The sequence below is a fragment of the Haliotis rubra genome, unplaced genomic scaffold, assembly GCF_003918875.1.
Source record: "Haliotis rubra isolate DU_JTF1 unplaced genomic scaffold, ASM391887v1 Scf900, whole genome shotgun sequence".
Classification (NCBI taxonomy): Eukaryota; Metazoa; Mollusca; class Gastropoda; order Lepetellida; family Haliotidae; genus Haliotis; species Haliotis rubra.
This window is the reverse complement of record NW_025767636.1, coordinates 280,829-297,868: the sequence shown is the minus strand read 5'-3', so window position 1 is coordinate 297,868 and position 17,040 is coordinate 280,829. Positions and strand designations below refer to the sequence as shown.

The 17,040-nt window shown below is 39.9% G+C and overlaps 1 protein-coding gene across 1 annotated transcript in view; it reads left to right on the top strand.

Moving 5' to 3' along the window:
* Positions 1 to 1,509, top strand: part of LOC124264011 (nuclear receptor subfamily 1 group D member 2-like) — an 82,638-nt gene extending 81,129 nt beyond the window's left edge. Inside the window, 1 exon segment of the mRNA XM_046698734.1 lies at positions 71 to 1,509. Within this exon segment, the coding sequence (XP_046554690.1) occupies positions 71 to 309 (239 nt within the window). The 3' untranslated portion in view covers positions 310 to 1,509.
* The last annotated feature ends 15,531 nt before the right edge of the window (positions 1,510 to 17,040 follow it).

Below are 17,040 nucleotides of genomic sequence, written 5' to 3'. Positions count from 1 at the left end.
TAAGTGTGTTCATGTTTGTCAGGGAAAAGTGACTTAAAGATGACTTAGCAGTCGTTGTTTTCAATTGCAGACCGGTGTGACTTAGCACAGCCTGAAAAGGTGGAGGAAATCCAGTGGAAAGTCATCAGATGCCTGATCCTGCTTCAACATAAATATCATTCGAAACCGATGATAAGATTCGCAAAGATCATAGATCGGCTCACGGCTGTCAGATCCCTTACGGAGTGGAACAACAAGATAGCCAAAAGCCTGTACTTGTGGCCTGCTGTGCAGCAAAGTCCCTTGTTACTTGACATGTTGGCAACGTAACGCTAGACTGTGAGCAGTGACGTTTATACGTTTCTACAGTGGCCTACTTCGGTGACAATAAATTGAAGAAACAGTGGAATATTGTGAGGTGATTCATTACAAAGATGAATCTATCGTCTTTGAAAAGGACGTGTGCCAGGGACTATTTATGTCTACAGAGTGTTCGTTAATGTTTGACAGAAGAAACTATTTTCACAAGGGCTCCCTTCAGCTGTTTTAATCACAATGAAAGCACAACTCGGTAATTCATGCAAACCTGATGTCATCACCGATTCTCAGGGATTACATCAATTTCCTCTGCTATTTCCCATTTACTACCAATGGTAGTTTTGACAGATAATCGACTCGAATGACACTCTGCAGTTGACGTTATGTTATCCAGAGCATTAAGCATTAAGAATATATTCAATATTCATAAACTGCATCTGCTCATTTCTCGAGGTTAGGAAACATCTCTTGTGGTTTTTTTGTCCTTTCAGAGAATAGAAATAATAACTGTTTTCTGTGGGAAGGTCAAATGCGACCTATCAGTAACACGGTAAGAAATGTTTTACGCTATGTAAGATGTGAATAGGTACAGATGTTGATGGTGAAGTGATTGTAATGTCAGGTGACTAGAAACATGATATTGTCTTGTTACCACATAGTTCCTGATGCCTTGATATTACCTCATGTTATCTCACGTTTCTGTATTTTGAAACGCTTGACTGTTCATGACTTCGTGTCATTACAACGATATTCCATTTTCTTTAACACTTCGGAGTTGTGGCAGAGTTTGATATAATGTTGCTGGACGCAGTATTTCAAATCCAACTTGAGCGGCCATCTTACTGTTGGGGGAATTCACCCAAATCGCCGCCTGTAGAAGCTGTGATGCAACGTCTAACGTCTTAACAAACCTAGATCATTGTCAGAGAAGGGTCGATTTGGTTCCTGGATCAACCTATACACGTTGAGCTTCGACAAGTGGTGCAGTAGACCATTAATCTATTGTGGCTCAATAGGTCCATGGTGCCAGATGGACGTTCTTTGCCTACATGATCATGAGTTTGATCCAGAACGTTCAGAATAGCATACATTTACATATACTACCCATCAAAAGTTTAGACTCACTAGTGTAAATGTAGCCACTTACTTCAGTCAACTATTCTAAACTAGATTTTGCAAAATATTCCATACTGGTTAAAGGTATTGTTTACACATGAACTGATGTATTGTAAAACAAATTCGTAACGTCGAAAAGATTATTGTCATAAATGATGAAACTCAGTGAACATTGGCGAATTCTTAACAAAACTTTACTCCAAAACGCAGCTGGTCACATGCACGATATTTGCACATGCTTTTCAGCAATTTGATACATGATCCTCATGCAATCCATCTGCATAAGGTTTGCAGTTGGTTCCCTCAAGTTAGTGGACAAATTCATCTTCGATGTAACCACATATATATATACATAACATATAGCAAATGCTTTATGTGAGTCTAAACTTTTGATGGGTAGTATACTATTTTATCATATACATACGACGCTCATAATTGGTTAAGAACATGCATTAATGTTGGTAATTTATTCATAATTGCTCAGGTACAATCAAGGGTAAATGGTCAATTGGCCAAGACCTAAATCGGTGTAAGCTAACCACGTGAAGGAGTTATCACTTGTGTTGGTTGTGAGGTAGCTAACAGTCATATCTAGTGCCTTATGAGTGATGCAATTTGAAACTTAAACCTGGTCAAAACTGACACAAGCTCCTTTGAATATACATGTACAATCTAAAACAGTGATTGGGATGAACTAAATTGCAAGGTTTGAATGTGTGTATGCTCGTATGTAAGTGTTTGAGTGTGTGTGTGTGTGTGTGTGTGTGTGTGTGTGTGTGTGTGCGCGTGTGCGTGTGTGTGTACATGTGTGTGAGTATGTGGTGTGTTAAGAATTTGTAAACTGATTTGATGGATTGGTGCCAATTAGATCAACAGAAGTAAATATTTATCATATTGATTCATGCAAAGAATATTATTATTTATATGTACAGAGCAGGGAAAACATCATTAATCAGCCTACAATTCTCTATGTGAGTACTTATTAAATTGAGAGAATAACACACTTGTTTGTTGTTTGTAAAAAGCGTATTCTGAGGACCAATAACTGATTTTACATCTTCAGTCAACGGAAGTCAACTATGTCAGAATAGAAACGGCAAAACCCTTTCCACATTCATTTGAAATCTCTGCTAAAAGCACAGTCAACTGTATAATTGTGAGTGAGTGAATGAGTTTAGTTTTACGCCGCACTCCACATTATTTCAGCTATATGCGGTCTGTAAACAATCGAGCCATGACCAGACAATCCCGTGATCAACACCATGAACATCGATGTACAATTGTGACTATATCATGAGTATATATTTGTTTCAGCAGTATTACAGCTGTACGCTGTTGTTTGTAAACAGATGGAGTCGGAACCCGGCAATACAGTGATTGTCACCATGCGATACGATGACAGAGCATGTGTTTATGAATCACTATGAAATAGTTATGATACCAGGTGTTCGCGAAAAGGTGAGCGTATCCTGCCCCACCCGTGGCACCCTTCATAAACATATTCTAAGTCTAGTCAATTGTTCACCTGAAATAATTCGGGAACGAATGGTATAAGTCAATGGTATAAGTTTTGTCACTGATGCATCAAATTTGGAAATGTCCACCACATGTCTACCATAAAACTTCTTGAAATCCTTACTGACGCATTGAATGTTGTAACCTTGATCAAACAACTTCCGAGCAGGAGTCGCATGACGCTCTTTGAAATCCTGCTAAAAATATCACGACCGATTGAGCCTCCAAAAAAGTTGTGAAATGTAAACACCAAAGGCTGGAGCTGTTGGGAGTGAGTGAGTTTAGGTTTACCCCGCACTCAGCAATATCCCAGCTATATGGCGATGGCCTGTAAATAATCGAGTCTGGACCAGACAATCCAGTGATCAACAGCATGAGCATCAATCTGCGTAATTTGGAACCGATGACATGTGCCAACCAAGTCAGCGAGCCTGACCACCCGATCCCGTTAGTCGCCGCTTACGACAAGCATTGTCTCCTTTAGTGGCAAGCATGGGTTTGGAGCTGTTGGAATATTGCCCGACATGAAAGGGAAGTTGACTCTTGGAAAGTTGAAATCATCCCTTTTTCCATACAACCTTTCGTGAGAGACACTGTTCAAATAGACAAGTGATTACTTATTAAATTGAGGGATATAACATACTTTTTAATTGTTTGCCAAAAAGCGTATTCGGAGGGCCAGCTGCCTTCTTCTAGGAATAATCTTGATCTTCAGTCAACGGAAGTCAATTATGTTAGAAACAACCTTTTTGTAAGAGACACAGGTCAGATGTGCTAGTGATTGAGTCAACAGCATGTTATGAAGCAATATTCTTTTTAGCACTACGTGAAAGTAATCGATTCTGGACTAAGGCAGTCAGTGATTAAAATCATCCACGCTTTGTGCAAATAAAAGTCCTATGCATCACCTGCCGATCCCTTTTATTCGAGTCACTGAGACAGGTTCATGTTATATTATATTGTGACCGTAGAATCCACATGGAAGAACAGCCAAAGAAAAGTACAAAGTTACAATAAAGTTTCTTTGGCCAACTAGAATTACAAAGTTGAATATGATGGCATTTGGAAGCATTAACCACATGGGTAAAGCCAAATGCTGGGAATGGTAATGTGTTCCTTGACATGGAATTGGTTTCAGACTACGTTCGTGCAAGCAACTCCTTATATAGTCTGTTCGCATGAAAACGTACCGATGAATTTCACTTTAAACAAAATAGTAAATCAAATTGAGTGAAATTCAGATTGCGAATCCTCATAATTTTACCTTGCCAAATGAACATTTAAAAGTTTTAGGATAAAAGTTGTTTAACAAACGATCATAGATTCAAATTGCTATTATTGGTTTGTATTACAAGGGGATAAGCGCAGTAGATGGAACAGTGAAACAAATGCACGTGCGGTACGTGATGAGCGTTAACTTAGACCAACCCTACTTGTTCTCGGTGTTTCATCTAATGTGCATACCCTCTTGTAATACAAACCAATAATAGCGATTTGAAACTATGAACGTTTGTTAAACAACTTTTATCCTTAGTTCAATAAAATTCTGATATTTGAATGTTCAATTGGCAAGGTAAAATTATGAGGATTCGCAATCTTAATTTCGCTTTAATCGATTTACTTTTTTGTTAAGAGTGAAATTCATCGGTACGTTTTCACTGCAAACAGACTATAGTTGTGGTAACATGGACAAAATAACATTATCGTATTTAGGAAAGGTGGAATTGTTGCAAAGAATGAACCATGGACAGTACGTGGGAAATCTTTGAAGATTGTAACCTATTGCAAATATCTTGGTTTGTTGTTCTGCGTATTAAAATGGTCAAAAGCTTGCCAAACACTGGTGTCGCAGGCAGGAAAAGCTGTCTTACCTGCATATCAGCTATTTAGACAGTGTAAGGACTTACCATTCTCCACAGCGTGCAGATTGTTTGACACCAAGATATCTCCAATACTGCTGTACTCATCTGAAATATAGGGTTCTGCTTACCAGGAATCTATCGAGGAAATCATGTGTCTTACTTCAAGAGATTTTAGGAGTTACGTTTGCGGCAAATAAAGCGCTAGCGATTCTTGGAGAAACTGTTACACCATGCATGTTTGTGGCCAATGTAAAGTAATTAAATATGGCTTCGTCTTCTAAGACAAGACACACGGAGATATCCACACAATTGTTATTTTATCTTGAAACAATTGGACGAGGATGGAAGACACACCTGGGCGTCTAATGTCCGAAGTTTATTGGTTGTGACTGGTTGTTCCTATGTTTGGCTGCCTCAAGATGTTGGTGATCCGAAACAGTTTCTTTACATTTTCAAGCAGCGCAAATTGATATATCCTTACAAGACTGGCATTATTCAATCAATAGTTCATCTTTTCTTGAGCACTATAAACAAGTGAAGTTATCCCTTCTACAACCGGAAACGTATATAACATCGCTAAAGGATTGAGACCTGAGAAGAGCTTTCTGTAAAATGAGAATATCACTCCCCGATTTTGCTATAAACAGGAAAAGGTGTGAGAATGGTGTAAGTCACTTAGATACAATTTATGATAATAATGATAATTATAGGCCACTTGTATTGCGCATTACTCCATGCTTGATGCATGCTCGAAGCGCACTGTCAAACAAAAAGAGTTCAGAGCTGTTGAAAGAGATTCTGTTTTTAAGCAAAGATTGTCTGATAATCTTTCACAAGATTGGTACTCATCCCTACATAGTACAACCAAGTGTTCTAATTATATTCTTTTCAAGTCCCTCCTGAATGTTGAAACTTATCTCAGTTTAGGTATTGCCCCATATTTAAGAAATTGTTTAACAAAATTTAGATGCGGTAAATTTAAACTTAGCTCTGAGACCGGTAGATATAACAATGTACCTTATTATTCAAGATTCTGTCCTTTTTGCTACAAAAATGATCTTAATTTAATTGAAGATGAAATACATGTTTTACTTTATTGTAAAGCCTACTTAGATATAAGGAATAAGTTTCTGGGTAAATATTTGAAACATCCTATTTCACAACACAGTTTTATAAACATAATGACTTCAAAAAACATAAATGTTATAAATAATTTGTGCCTATTTTTATATAATGTTGGGAAAATATGAGATTCTGATGTTTTTATGTAAAACCAGGGATAATCTACAACATTATATAGTCTCCCTGGTAAAACGCATGTAACTTTGTATTATATTTATGAATGTATTTTGGGCCAGTGGCCTATTACTGAATAAAATGTCTGTCTGTCTGTCTGTCTGAAAGAGATAGGTCTTGAGTTGACGTCTGAAAGACATTAGATTTAGAGATCTTCTGATTGATTCTGGGAGGCTGTTCCACGCGGATGTCGCTGCATATGAGAAGGAACGCTGGCCATATCTCACAGTCTTGATGTTGGGCATGCGACACAGAAGCTTGGACTCAGCGCGTAGGGATCGAGGAGGAGATAGATAGGCAAGAGGTCCTGTAGGTAGCCTGGAGTGATGCCGGACAGACACCGGTGGGCTAAGCAGAGGATCTTGAAAGTAATCCTGTGCTGCACTGGTAGCCAGTGTAGATCCTTCAGGATTGGAGTGATATGATCTTGTTTACGGGCGAGTGACACAATCCTGGCGGCCGTATTCTGTACACGCTGGAGACGACTTATCTGCACAGCAGAGGCTCCAACAAGGAGACTGTTACAGTAGTCGATCCTTGTCATGACTAGGGACAGTATGAGAATGATGGCTGATTCATTGGTCAAATATTTCCGGATGTTGCTGATGAAAACACATCTTGGTTATTTGGCTGATGTGACTGTCCATGGAGAGGTCCGAGTCCAAGATTACACCCAGGTCTTTGACACTCTCTGACACTGGTACCTCAGTATTTCCAATAACCAAGGTAGTGAGTCCGGACTCTAAACGCCTTGACTTTGGTCCAACCACAACACACTCCGTTTTTTTCAGCATTCATCTTGAGCTTGTTGGTCGACATCCATTTTGTCCTCATTGTTATATTGCGGTAGGGAAGATGAGCTTCATGTATTACTTGTTTGTAGTAAATCTTCATCTCTAAGGACCAGATTTTTGCCAAACAATTCTGTCATTGCTACTCAAAGTATGATAAATTTGTTAAATAGTACAAATATGAACGTTATTAAATCTGTTGCAATATGTCTAAAAAAGTATATAATACCAGGTCCCACACGTGACCCAATTGTATTCTGTCGTGTTGTTGAACAATAGGCCATGTGGCCAGAGTGCTGAATACACTACTTCTACTAATATGCTCTGTATTTGCAGAGAAAACAAGGTAATAATTTTAAGTGAAAAAAACTCCTTGATGTAGCCTTGCTGACACATTCATATCGTTCCTGTATGACGAAAAAGTGTGTTAATAAATGTTTTTTGCTCTGTAAACATATTTCGGGTCAGGGGGTGAATGGGTTGAGAAATGCTCCTGTCATATGAGGAAAAAACATGGATGGAGAATGCCGAATGGCATTTTCTATCTGTTATTGTTCTATGCCCCGTTGGCAGATGTCCTATATGAATATGGATGGTCAATTACTCGCCACAAAGTCCAGAACTGTTCATCCATCCCTCGTAAATACAGGAAAATCAAAACATGGTTTTTTTTCCAAAACAACCTTCTACAAATGCGTGGAATTTCAAACACCTTGACCTGGAAAATATTTTTTTCATTTCCATAACATGTTACATGATATACGAAGTGTAGAACATCCATTACACTGATGTCATACCATTTACTCTCCTGAACCCAGTGTCAACGGAAGTTCTCTTTTTTGCTCATTTCATAAATGTGAAAACACATTCTCATAACCGATGACAAAGGAGCACTTAAGATGCTGTACACACGTATCCCGTCGCCTCGTTGAGTCTTCTGGAATTCGTCTTATGCTATTCCTCAAACGGACCAAAATTATGTCTGACTCGTATGTGTGCTTGAAAAGGAACAATTATTGAATGACAGCTACCTTCACATGCCATTAGCTGCCAGTTGTTTAATTACTGGAAAAGGAACAATTATTCAATGACAGCTACTTTCACATGCCCTTAGCTGCCAGTTGTTCAATTACTGGAAAAGGAACAATTATTCAATGACAGCTACCTTCACATGCCCTTAGCTGCCAGTTGTTCAATTACTGGAAAAGGAACAATTATTCGGTGACAGCTACTTTCACATGCCCTTAGCTGCCAGTTGTTTAATTACTGGAAAAGGAACAATTATTCAATGGCAGCTACTTTCAAATGCCCTTGGCAGATGTTTGGTGTGTTTGGGCCCAATAATCATTTTTGTTTCAAATAAAAGCAAATCTGGTAATTGAAATGAGACCCCATTCAAAGACCTGAAGGATATAATTAACCAGTCTACTTCATCATGTAGTGTTTTCTGAAACATTTCAGAACTGTAACAACTCATTCCATAAAATATGCATATCAGACAAAAGAGTTAATGTTAAAGTGTGACTGAAACATATAAAAAGGCATGTCTTTTGCAACTGAAACCTGCTTTAAATCAAGATATTTTACACCACAATTTGAATACATCGATGACACATCGAACATACACATCGAACATACACATCGAACTATAAAAGCTGGTTCCCGATAGCTCATCAGAATTCTATACCGTATTTCTCTGTTAGAGTCATTGCCTCACTTTCTGGAATGGAATGTACTATCTGGAAATACGACTCTCAGTCAACACCCGGTCGGCCACCACCATAATTATCGTGAATTCTCTGGATCATGTCTTGTGTTGCAAATAGTCCATGCATTTCAGGACATTCAGCACCTTCAAGACTTTCCCTGCAATGTTTTATCACTGCTGCCCACATATTCACCTTAGCATTGAAGGGGCATCATTTTCGGGTGTTGTTGTTTTTTATTATGTCTTTTTGTGTTGACTTCATCACATTTTAACTCAAGGTCTTCTTGATATGCCTCATGTAATGTTAGAACACCCAATTCACTATTATACAATTCCTTACATGGCAGCCCCATGACTTTTGAATCAAATCTCATAAAACACTGAAAAAAAATTAACTTATTCAACAATACGATAAAAACACATATATATGCGATTATGGTAGACGAATGTATGGTTAAAATCTGCAAACAAAAAATATCAATTTTGGCGTCCGTAATACAATTATCATTTAAAAAAGTAACAATTTAGTGAGAGACTTTTGGAACACCATTTTAGTCTGAACATGCCAAGGCTCAATAAGTTAATCAATGGGGACATAGTCTCAAATTTAACAACCCGTGAAGATCCGGGTTAGAATTGATCTTCAGTAACCCATGCTTGTCGTAAGAGGCGACTAACGGGATCGGGTGGTCAGGCTCGCTGACTTGGTTCACACATGCCATCGTATCCCAATTGTGTAGATCGATGCTCATGCTGTTGATCACTTGATTGTCTGGTCCAGACTCGATTATTTACAGACCGCCGTGATAATACTGGAATATTGCTGAGTGCGGCGTAAAATTAAACTCACTCACTCACTCAAATTCAACCTACGGCCACACGGCACTAGGTTGTCCATACCCATTTAAATCATTAGCTGTACATGAGTACAAGAGGACTGTGTAATATATTCCTGGAAAGGAGTTTTCAGTATCACAACAATTACACCAAAACTTATTTATAATTTTGTGGACGACATAGTTTCAGTGCAAGGGGTTTATGGAAATGAGGTTTAAGGCTCAATTTGCTGTTGGCTCGAGTATCATATCTCTCATCACCTCCATTACATGTACAGGACGTAGCTGACAGAACGGCCACATTCTTTTTCGGATGTAATTATAGGAAGTCATAAACAGAGAGTAGGTCCAGTCAAGAGGTTGAAGACCCTGGTGTAGAAGAAATCTAGGCTGTTAACGCATTCTCACGGACTCTTAACTCAGCTATATGTTTTTCAGTTTCCGCTGCAGTTACAGATGAATCATGTTGCCCACTCACGGTTTGCTACGATATCCCGGGGTCACGTATCTGTGTTGGTTCTAGCTACTGGAAGAAGACTCTTAACCCTGGATCTGGACCTCCAAGCTTCTTCTGTTCTCATCAGAAAAATTGGGCGGTGGGGTAGCCTAGTGGTTAAGGCGTTCGTTCTTCACGCCGAAGGTTCGATTCACCACATGGACACTATGTGTGAAGATTACTGGTGTCTCCCGCCGTGATATTGCTGTAATATTGCTAAAAGTATCGCAAAACTAAGCTCACACTTACATCAGAAATATTTCGGCAATATCGTTTCAAAATTGGTTAGCACATGTAGACTGTTAAAATATAGTATTCCCGGAAATTGTTGAGAAAGTTGTTCGGCAAATATCTAATGCATGTACATAGACCATAGATGTTTTACTTAAATGAGTATGTTGAATATAATTCTCTTACAGTTTAAGTGTCTTCTCAGTACTTTGTGAGACCCCCTTGCCCTGAAATACATGACTGAATGCGCCCAGGTGCAATACCGATCAAAGTTTGTAGGAAATCGTGTGACAGTGTATCCCAATATTCGACAACTTTTCTTCATGTCCTCAATATTTTTAAGTCCTTTTTGGTTTATTCTGTCCTTCATTAGTCCCCACACATTCTCAGCTGGGTTACAATATGGGCTGTAGCTAGGCCAGTCCAAAACTTGAACATTTTCGTCCGACATCCACTGTTTTGTGTAGCCCGCAGTGTGTTTTGGGTCGTTATCATGCTGGAAAGTCAAATAATCTTAAATAATCCGCCCTTTTTGACCATGTTAAGTCTTTGTAATTCTTGTCTAAGGTTTTTTTATTACATACCTGAGGACTTAATCTATGTGTGTTCAAACAATTGTCAAAATATGTAACAAAAAAGTGTTGATAACATGATTTTACGCAATTGGACAAGAAAACAAATCGACTTTACCTGAAAATGTTGATTTTGATGAGATTTCTTAAAAGGATTAAAAAGCCCCACAACCCAACAGAAATCACCTTCCAGTTGAAATTGTGCAGCAAAGAGCATGCACTGTCCGGCTATAAAAATCCAGATTACTTTCGGAAATCGGCATTCGTTTTGATGGAGTTTCAAGGTCAAATCACTATGCCAAGTCATGATGCTGTGAGATTACCAGTCTTCTGTTGCCAAGCGTCTGAATGTTAGTCTGAGCACGATATCACGGCTTACAGCTCGTTACAACCAAACAGGAATAACAAATGACCGTCCCCGTACAGGCAGACCTCGAGTCACCAATGTAGCCCAAGATCGGTACATCCGGGTATTACATTTGCGTGCCACGAGTGAGAGCACAGCAGCCAGGGTGCCTGGACTTCGGAGGATATCTGGTCAAACTGTACGGAACAGGTTGAGAGAGATTGGACTGAGAGCCAGGAAATCCGACGTCGGGCCCGTACTACGTCGTCACCATGGCGCTCAGCGTCTCCGTTATCTACAATGATCCACTTGGTTGTAAAGACATTACCTTCTTCTAAACTGAAGCAAAACTTCATGTACTAAAGTTTATTTGTGGACGAGGTATACATGTTTGAACATACAACAGATTTCTGGCTTATGCGTTTCTTTTTTTTGAATAGTATATTACTTCTACGGAAAATGCAGAAACTATGTTTCAGTTTCGATAGGTAATACACAGTTACTACATCTAAATTTGGCTAACGGAGATTTAAAGTGTGGTAAGATAGGTAATGTTAAGAAGATTTCTATGACTTTATTTATAGGTAAAGGAATTGGAGAGACCTTCAACAGAAGTATGCCAAGACAGTTTAAGATTATCTGACAAACGAAGCTTAAACTCTTGCATTAATCTCTTACTATTACCTACAGCCTGGGGAAGTCATACAACACCAAATCCAAATTTAAATAAGATATCTTTTATATAGGTGGCGGTGTTGGGGGTAGCCTAATGGCTAAAGCGTCGGCTCATCACGCTGAAGACCCGGGTTCGATTCCCCACAGAAGTACGTGTAAAAACCATTTCTGCTGTCCCCCGCCGTAATATTGCTGGAATATTGCTAAAAGCAGCGTAAAACCATACTCACTCATTCACTCACTCTTTTATATAAGGCAACCTACCACTGTATTGCCTGCATCCCTGAAGCGGTCTTTTTAATGTAATTGGTTGATTAGTGCTTTAACTTGTATGGCAAAAAAAATCGAAATCATCTCGTCTCAGTTGTCTCGTATTACTTCAATGCAATAACCAAAGATGACGAAGGCAGATTTAACCCTACCATAGAAACACGTTATTACTTGTCACCTCTACTCTTTTCGATCCAGACTGGATAATTTACAGACCGCCGCCATATAGATGGAATGTTGCTGAGTGTGGCGTAAAACTCAACTCACTCACTCACTCTTTTCGATCATAGACCTGGTGCATGCATGTGATACATCATCACTTGAAAATATCTGCCTGACAAGTTATTGTACTGATATAACAACATGCAATATACACTATAGTGGCCGGTATGGTTCTACTTTTTTCGACCCGTGAAGATCCGGGTTAGAATTCATCTTCAGTAACCCATGCTTGTCGTAAGAGGCGACTAACGGGATCGGGTGGTCAGGCTCGCTGACTTGGTTCATACATGTCATCGGTTCCCAATTGAGCAGATCGATGATCATGATGTTGATCACTGGATCAGTCTGGTCCAGACTCGATTATTTACAGACCGCCGCCATATAGCTGGAATACTGCTGAGTCCGGCATAAAACTAAACTCATTCACTCACACTACTTTTTTCTCTTCTGGGGGTAGCATAATGGCCAAAGCGTTTGCTTGCTAATCCATAAATAAGGGCTAGAGTATCTGTTATAAATTCTGGTCTAACCACTCCAGTTGACATGCAAGGATATACAGCAAAGAATGGTGATCTAAACAACTGCATTAAAATCAGGCAATTGATAATTGGCCATTCTTGGCATGAAAGAGAGCCAAGGAAACATTGAATTATGCAACATTGTGTCGAAGTTGAAGACATCATTTATATCCTATCCATCCTTGTCAGAATATACGACTAAGGTTCGTATAACATGCTGAATACAGAGGTCATGTTTGACTCCACGCAAGTGTCTGGAAGTTAAGGATGTCTCCTGTGTTAATCCCACTCGCAGAAGATGGCACAATAAAGCATATGTTATGCAAAAATACCAACAAAGTATCAGTGTGAAAGGACTTGATCCATGGATTAGGTGCAACCAAGACAATGAAGTCTATCGTAAACATGTCCAAGGTAGCGCCAGCTGTTTTAAGTGTTGACAATTTATTACTCCTGATAAATAAGAAGACATTTCTCAAGAAACCTCAAAAGTCTTGAAACTAACGATATTAAAGAAATCCGACGAACAGTTCCACCAACAATCACTGGAAAGTAATAAAGATCAGACACCTGTCTAACTTTCGGTGAATACATAAGCATCCCTTGCGTTTACGTGGAAGAGTTTAAGACATGGTTTGAATTACAAACAATGTCCGACTGTAGCAAGGTGTCATTTTCCTCACGTTGCTCAATGTTGCAGTTTGCATGTGGGCATGGTTGCTGATTCTATCGTCCCGACATGATTTTCTTTTGACCATTAATACGGCATAGCACTGACATGGATTCTATATTTCAATACATTTGGCCATGTAACCCATGATACAATTTCATTTCATGAACGCATTTGTGGACTGACTGACTGACTGACCGAGTTTGGTTTTACGCCGCTTTTAGCAATATTCCAGCAACCACACGGCGCGGGACACCAGAAATGGGCTTCACACATTGTGCCCATGTGGGGATTCGAACCGGGTCTTCGGCGTGACGAGCCAACGTTTTAACCATTAGGCTACCCCACCGCCCCCGCATTTGTGGAATGATTTTACTTTTTGCTACAAAGAAAGTAAACGCTTATTCCTGTATAACACTGACATTTGTAGAAGTTAACGCACTTGCTAAAGTATATATATATATATACTGAAAGTCATTAGAAACGCATCACCCATTCTGATGATATAAGTTTTACTGACGTGAAAGGTTCGAAACCCAAACTGTTGTGTGAATCAACTAACCGAGAGCAGCATGCATAGAGGTGCGGTCACGTGACACATGATGATCACATAACCACGAATTATCGTGTAGAGCATGGACAGATGACCCAATTGATCCGAAATTTAAGCAGGGTTAAAGTTTGACAATTTTCCTGTAAGAATCACATGATTTTTGGTCTTTAATTCCATTGCTGAATTTGTAACGATGCCTCGATTATCGGCTGTTGAGAGAGGGCGAGCAGTGGGTTTGCTTAATGCTGGATTATCCACCCGTGCAGTGGCCGGACAGTTCAACTGTCACATGTTGACAATTGTTAGACTCTCCCAGCGTGTTCAACAAACAGGCAGTACACGTTTACCGTCAACGTCCAGGACAACCACGCGTCACGACCCCATATCAAGACCACTACATCCAGGTCACCCATTTGAGGAACCGGTTCCAGCCAGCAGCGAGGACAGCTTCAGCAATTCGTGGGAGAAGGGGGATAAACTGTCCTCAAACTGTGAGAAGTCGTTTACGTGAGAGAGGGCTACGTGCACGTCGACCTCGTGTTGGTCCAATTCTGACACGTAGACATCGTCAGGCACGTCTCGCTTGGTGTAGACATCATCGCAGGTGGACACAGAGAGAGTGGGCAGGAGTCCTGTTTACCGACGAATCCAGATTCCACCTCAGTCACGCTGATGGACGTTTGCGTGTGTAGCGTAGACGCGGTGAGCGTTACCATTGACAATTAACGCGGTGAGCGTTACGCCAATTGGTGAGCGTTTGACGCCATTTGGGGTGGGATCAGTTTGTTTGACAGGAGGCATGTCTTTCGAGGCCGTCCGCCCAAACGTACACGCAGGACGTTTTAAGTATCGTTATCCCTCACATGACCCATCAACGTTGCACACTCTGCAATAAAGACCCCATACCGCTGGCATGCCATGGACTTCCTGCGACAGAACAACCCAATGTCATGCAATGGCCATCGATGTCCCTGATTTGGCTGAGCATGTCTGGGATGAGATGGGGAGGAGAATTGCCAATATGGCGCCGCCTCTCAACTTGCAGCAGCTGGAAGCGTCTCTCCGCAGGATATGGCAACAGATCCCTCAGGATTTCTTCAGGAGGGTCACCTTTTCTCTCAGGAGGAGGTGTGTGGCTGTTATTGATGCTGATGGTGGACACATGCGATACTGACGTTGTCTTCCTTCTTGTTGTTTACCTGTGTGAACTTTTGATTTAACCCCTTCTCTATTTAACCAACGTTGCCTTGGTCAATACATGCAGTGCAACTTCATAACGCATTTCATTCTTAAATGGTTAATTATCACATCGTTCTCTGAAAAATTCTTGGATGCCAAAACGCACTTAAGAAATATGCAAATCTACCAGTGATGCGTTTCTAATGGCTTTCAGTAGTCTAGATCCCTATCATTGGTTATGTAAATAACTTTGACGGAGAAGTCAGTATTTGTATTCTAGGATTTGTATTATCCTTGATAAAGAACACTTTTTGAGTTATGTCATAATGGGCAGACGTCATGGAGCCGTTGAAGTTACCTCCCTCGTTAGTATCCTTCTTTCATTACTGTCTATCACTGTCTTGCAGGATGTCACAGCACATTAACATTAGGTCTTATTGGGAAAATGCAGGACACGTGTTTGCTTGGTTGGTTTGTCGTTTAACGCCGGACTCAGCAATATTCCAGCTATATGGCGGCGGTCTGTAAATATCCGAGTAGCCAGTGATCAGTGAGTGAGTGAGTTAGTATAGTTTTACGCTGCTTTTAGAAATATTCCAGCAATATCACGGCGGGGGACACCAGAAATGGGCTTCACACATTGTTCCCATGTGGGGAATCGAAACCTGGTTCTTCGGCGTGGTCCAGTGATCAACAACATGAACATTAATCTACACAGTCTCCTTCAAAACTTGATCAATTCTAACCCGGGTCTCCACGGGTCTTGTTTATAAGGATGTACACATGTACCTCTAATGCCGTAGAACGCAGCCGGAGTGTAAATAAAAGTCAGTTCAGACTTCCCTGGAAAAACATCACTCAATATTTCCAGTAGGTTTTCAGCAGCTATACGTAAGTGTACAGACAGGTTTATTGAATACAAACGGCCGTGTGGATCTACCACAAAACTGTAAATGTTCTTTCATATAACTCTTCGTCCGGTGTTAGGTCACCACAGTTGTGTCATGGTTATATTGCTTTACGCGAGGGACTTAACCTGGATTCTAAGCTATGTGCCTTTAGGCGATGAAACAGCAAAAATATCATAAACAATGGATCTTTTTCATATATTATTTTTGTAAATTCTGAAAAATTGGGAATTTTTATTCAAATTGTGAACTTTTACTGTCGTTTTCCTGCTTTTCTACCTCGTATGGATGGGAAATCCGCAATAACTCGGTGCGCCTTGTGGCACCAAGAGTTGTATGATGATGGGAGTTGAGATTGATAAGAAGATGTGCCAATGAGATTGTCATCCAATGATCGAGGGAAAAAATACCAGCGCCTTGAACATGCACTAGTGCGTGGATATGTGCGCTACATAAATATCCAGTAATCCTGATTAAGGGCCCAATAATGGGTCAGGTCTAGCTGCATCCCTGTGTACCTGACCTATATGTATCCTTGTATCTGGGTATGTATCTTCACTAAACAAAGTGCTCCTGAAACCTATTTCAGCAGTTTCATAATATATCAAGTGCAATATATCAGTCAAGATTTAAGTAAATTCTACCACATACATTACAAATATTAACACACACATAATATGAGTGAAATGTTCTTGTGCCCTGAACGCATTTGTTGCTAGAAAACATAATATGTACATTGATAGGCATATCAACACGAGAACATATAATTGAATCACAAAAATAAAAATAATGATTCTTAACGTGTTTGCATTTGACCTGATGTCCAAAGATTAATTTTTCAGACTCCCTGTCAAAAGCTTCACGTAATCTACTTACAATTTTGAAACATACTCACTTACTATTAAGCACACCAAAGTTTATATTGATCATAACTGCAATGCAATAAAAAGATGTGTGCACGTATTACACATGCTGAAAT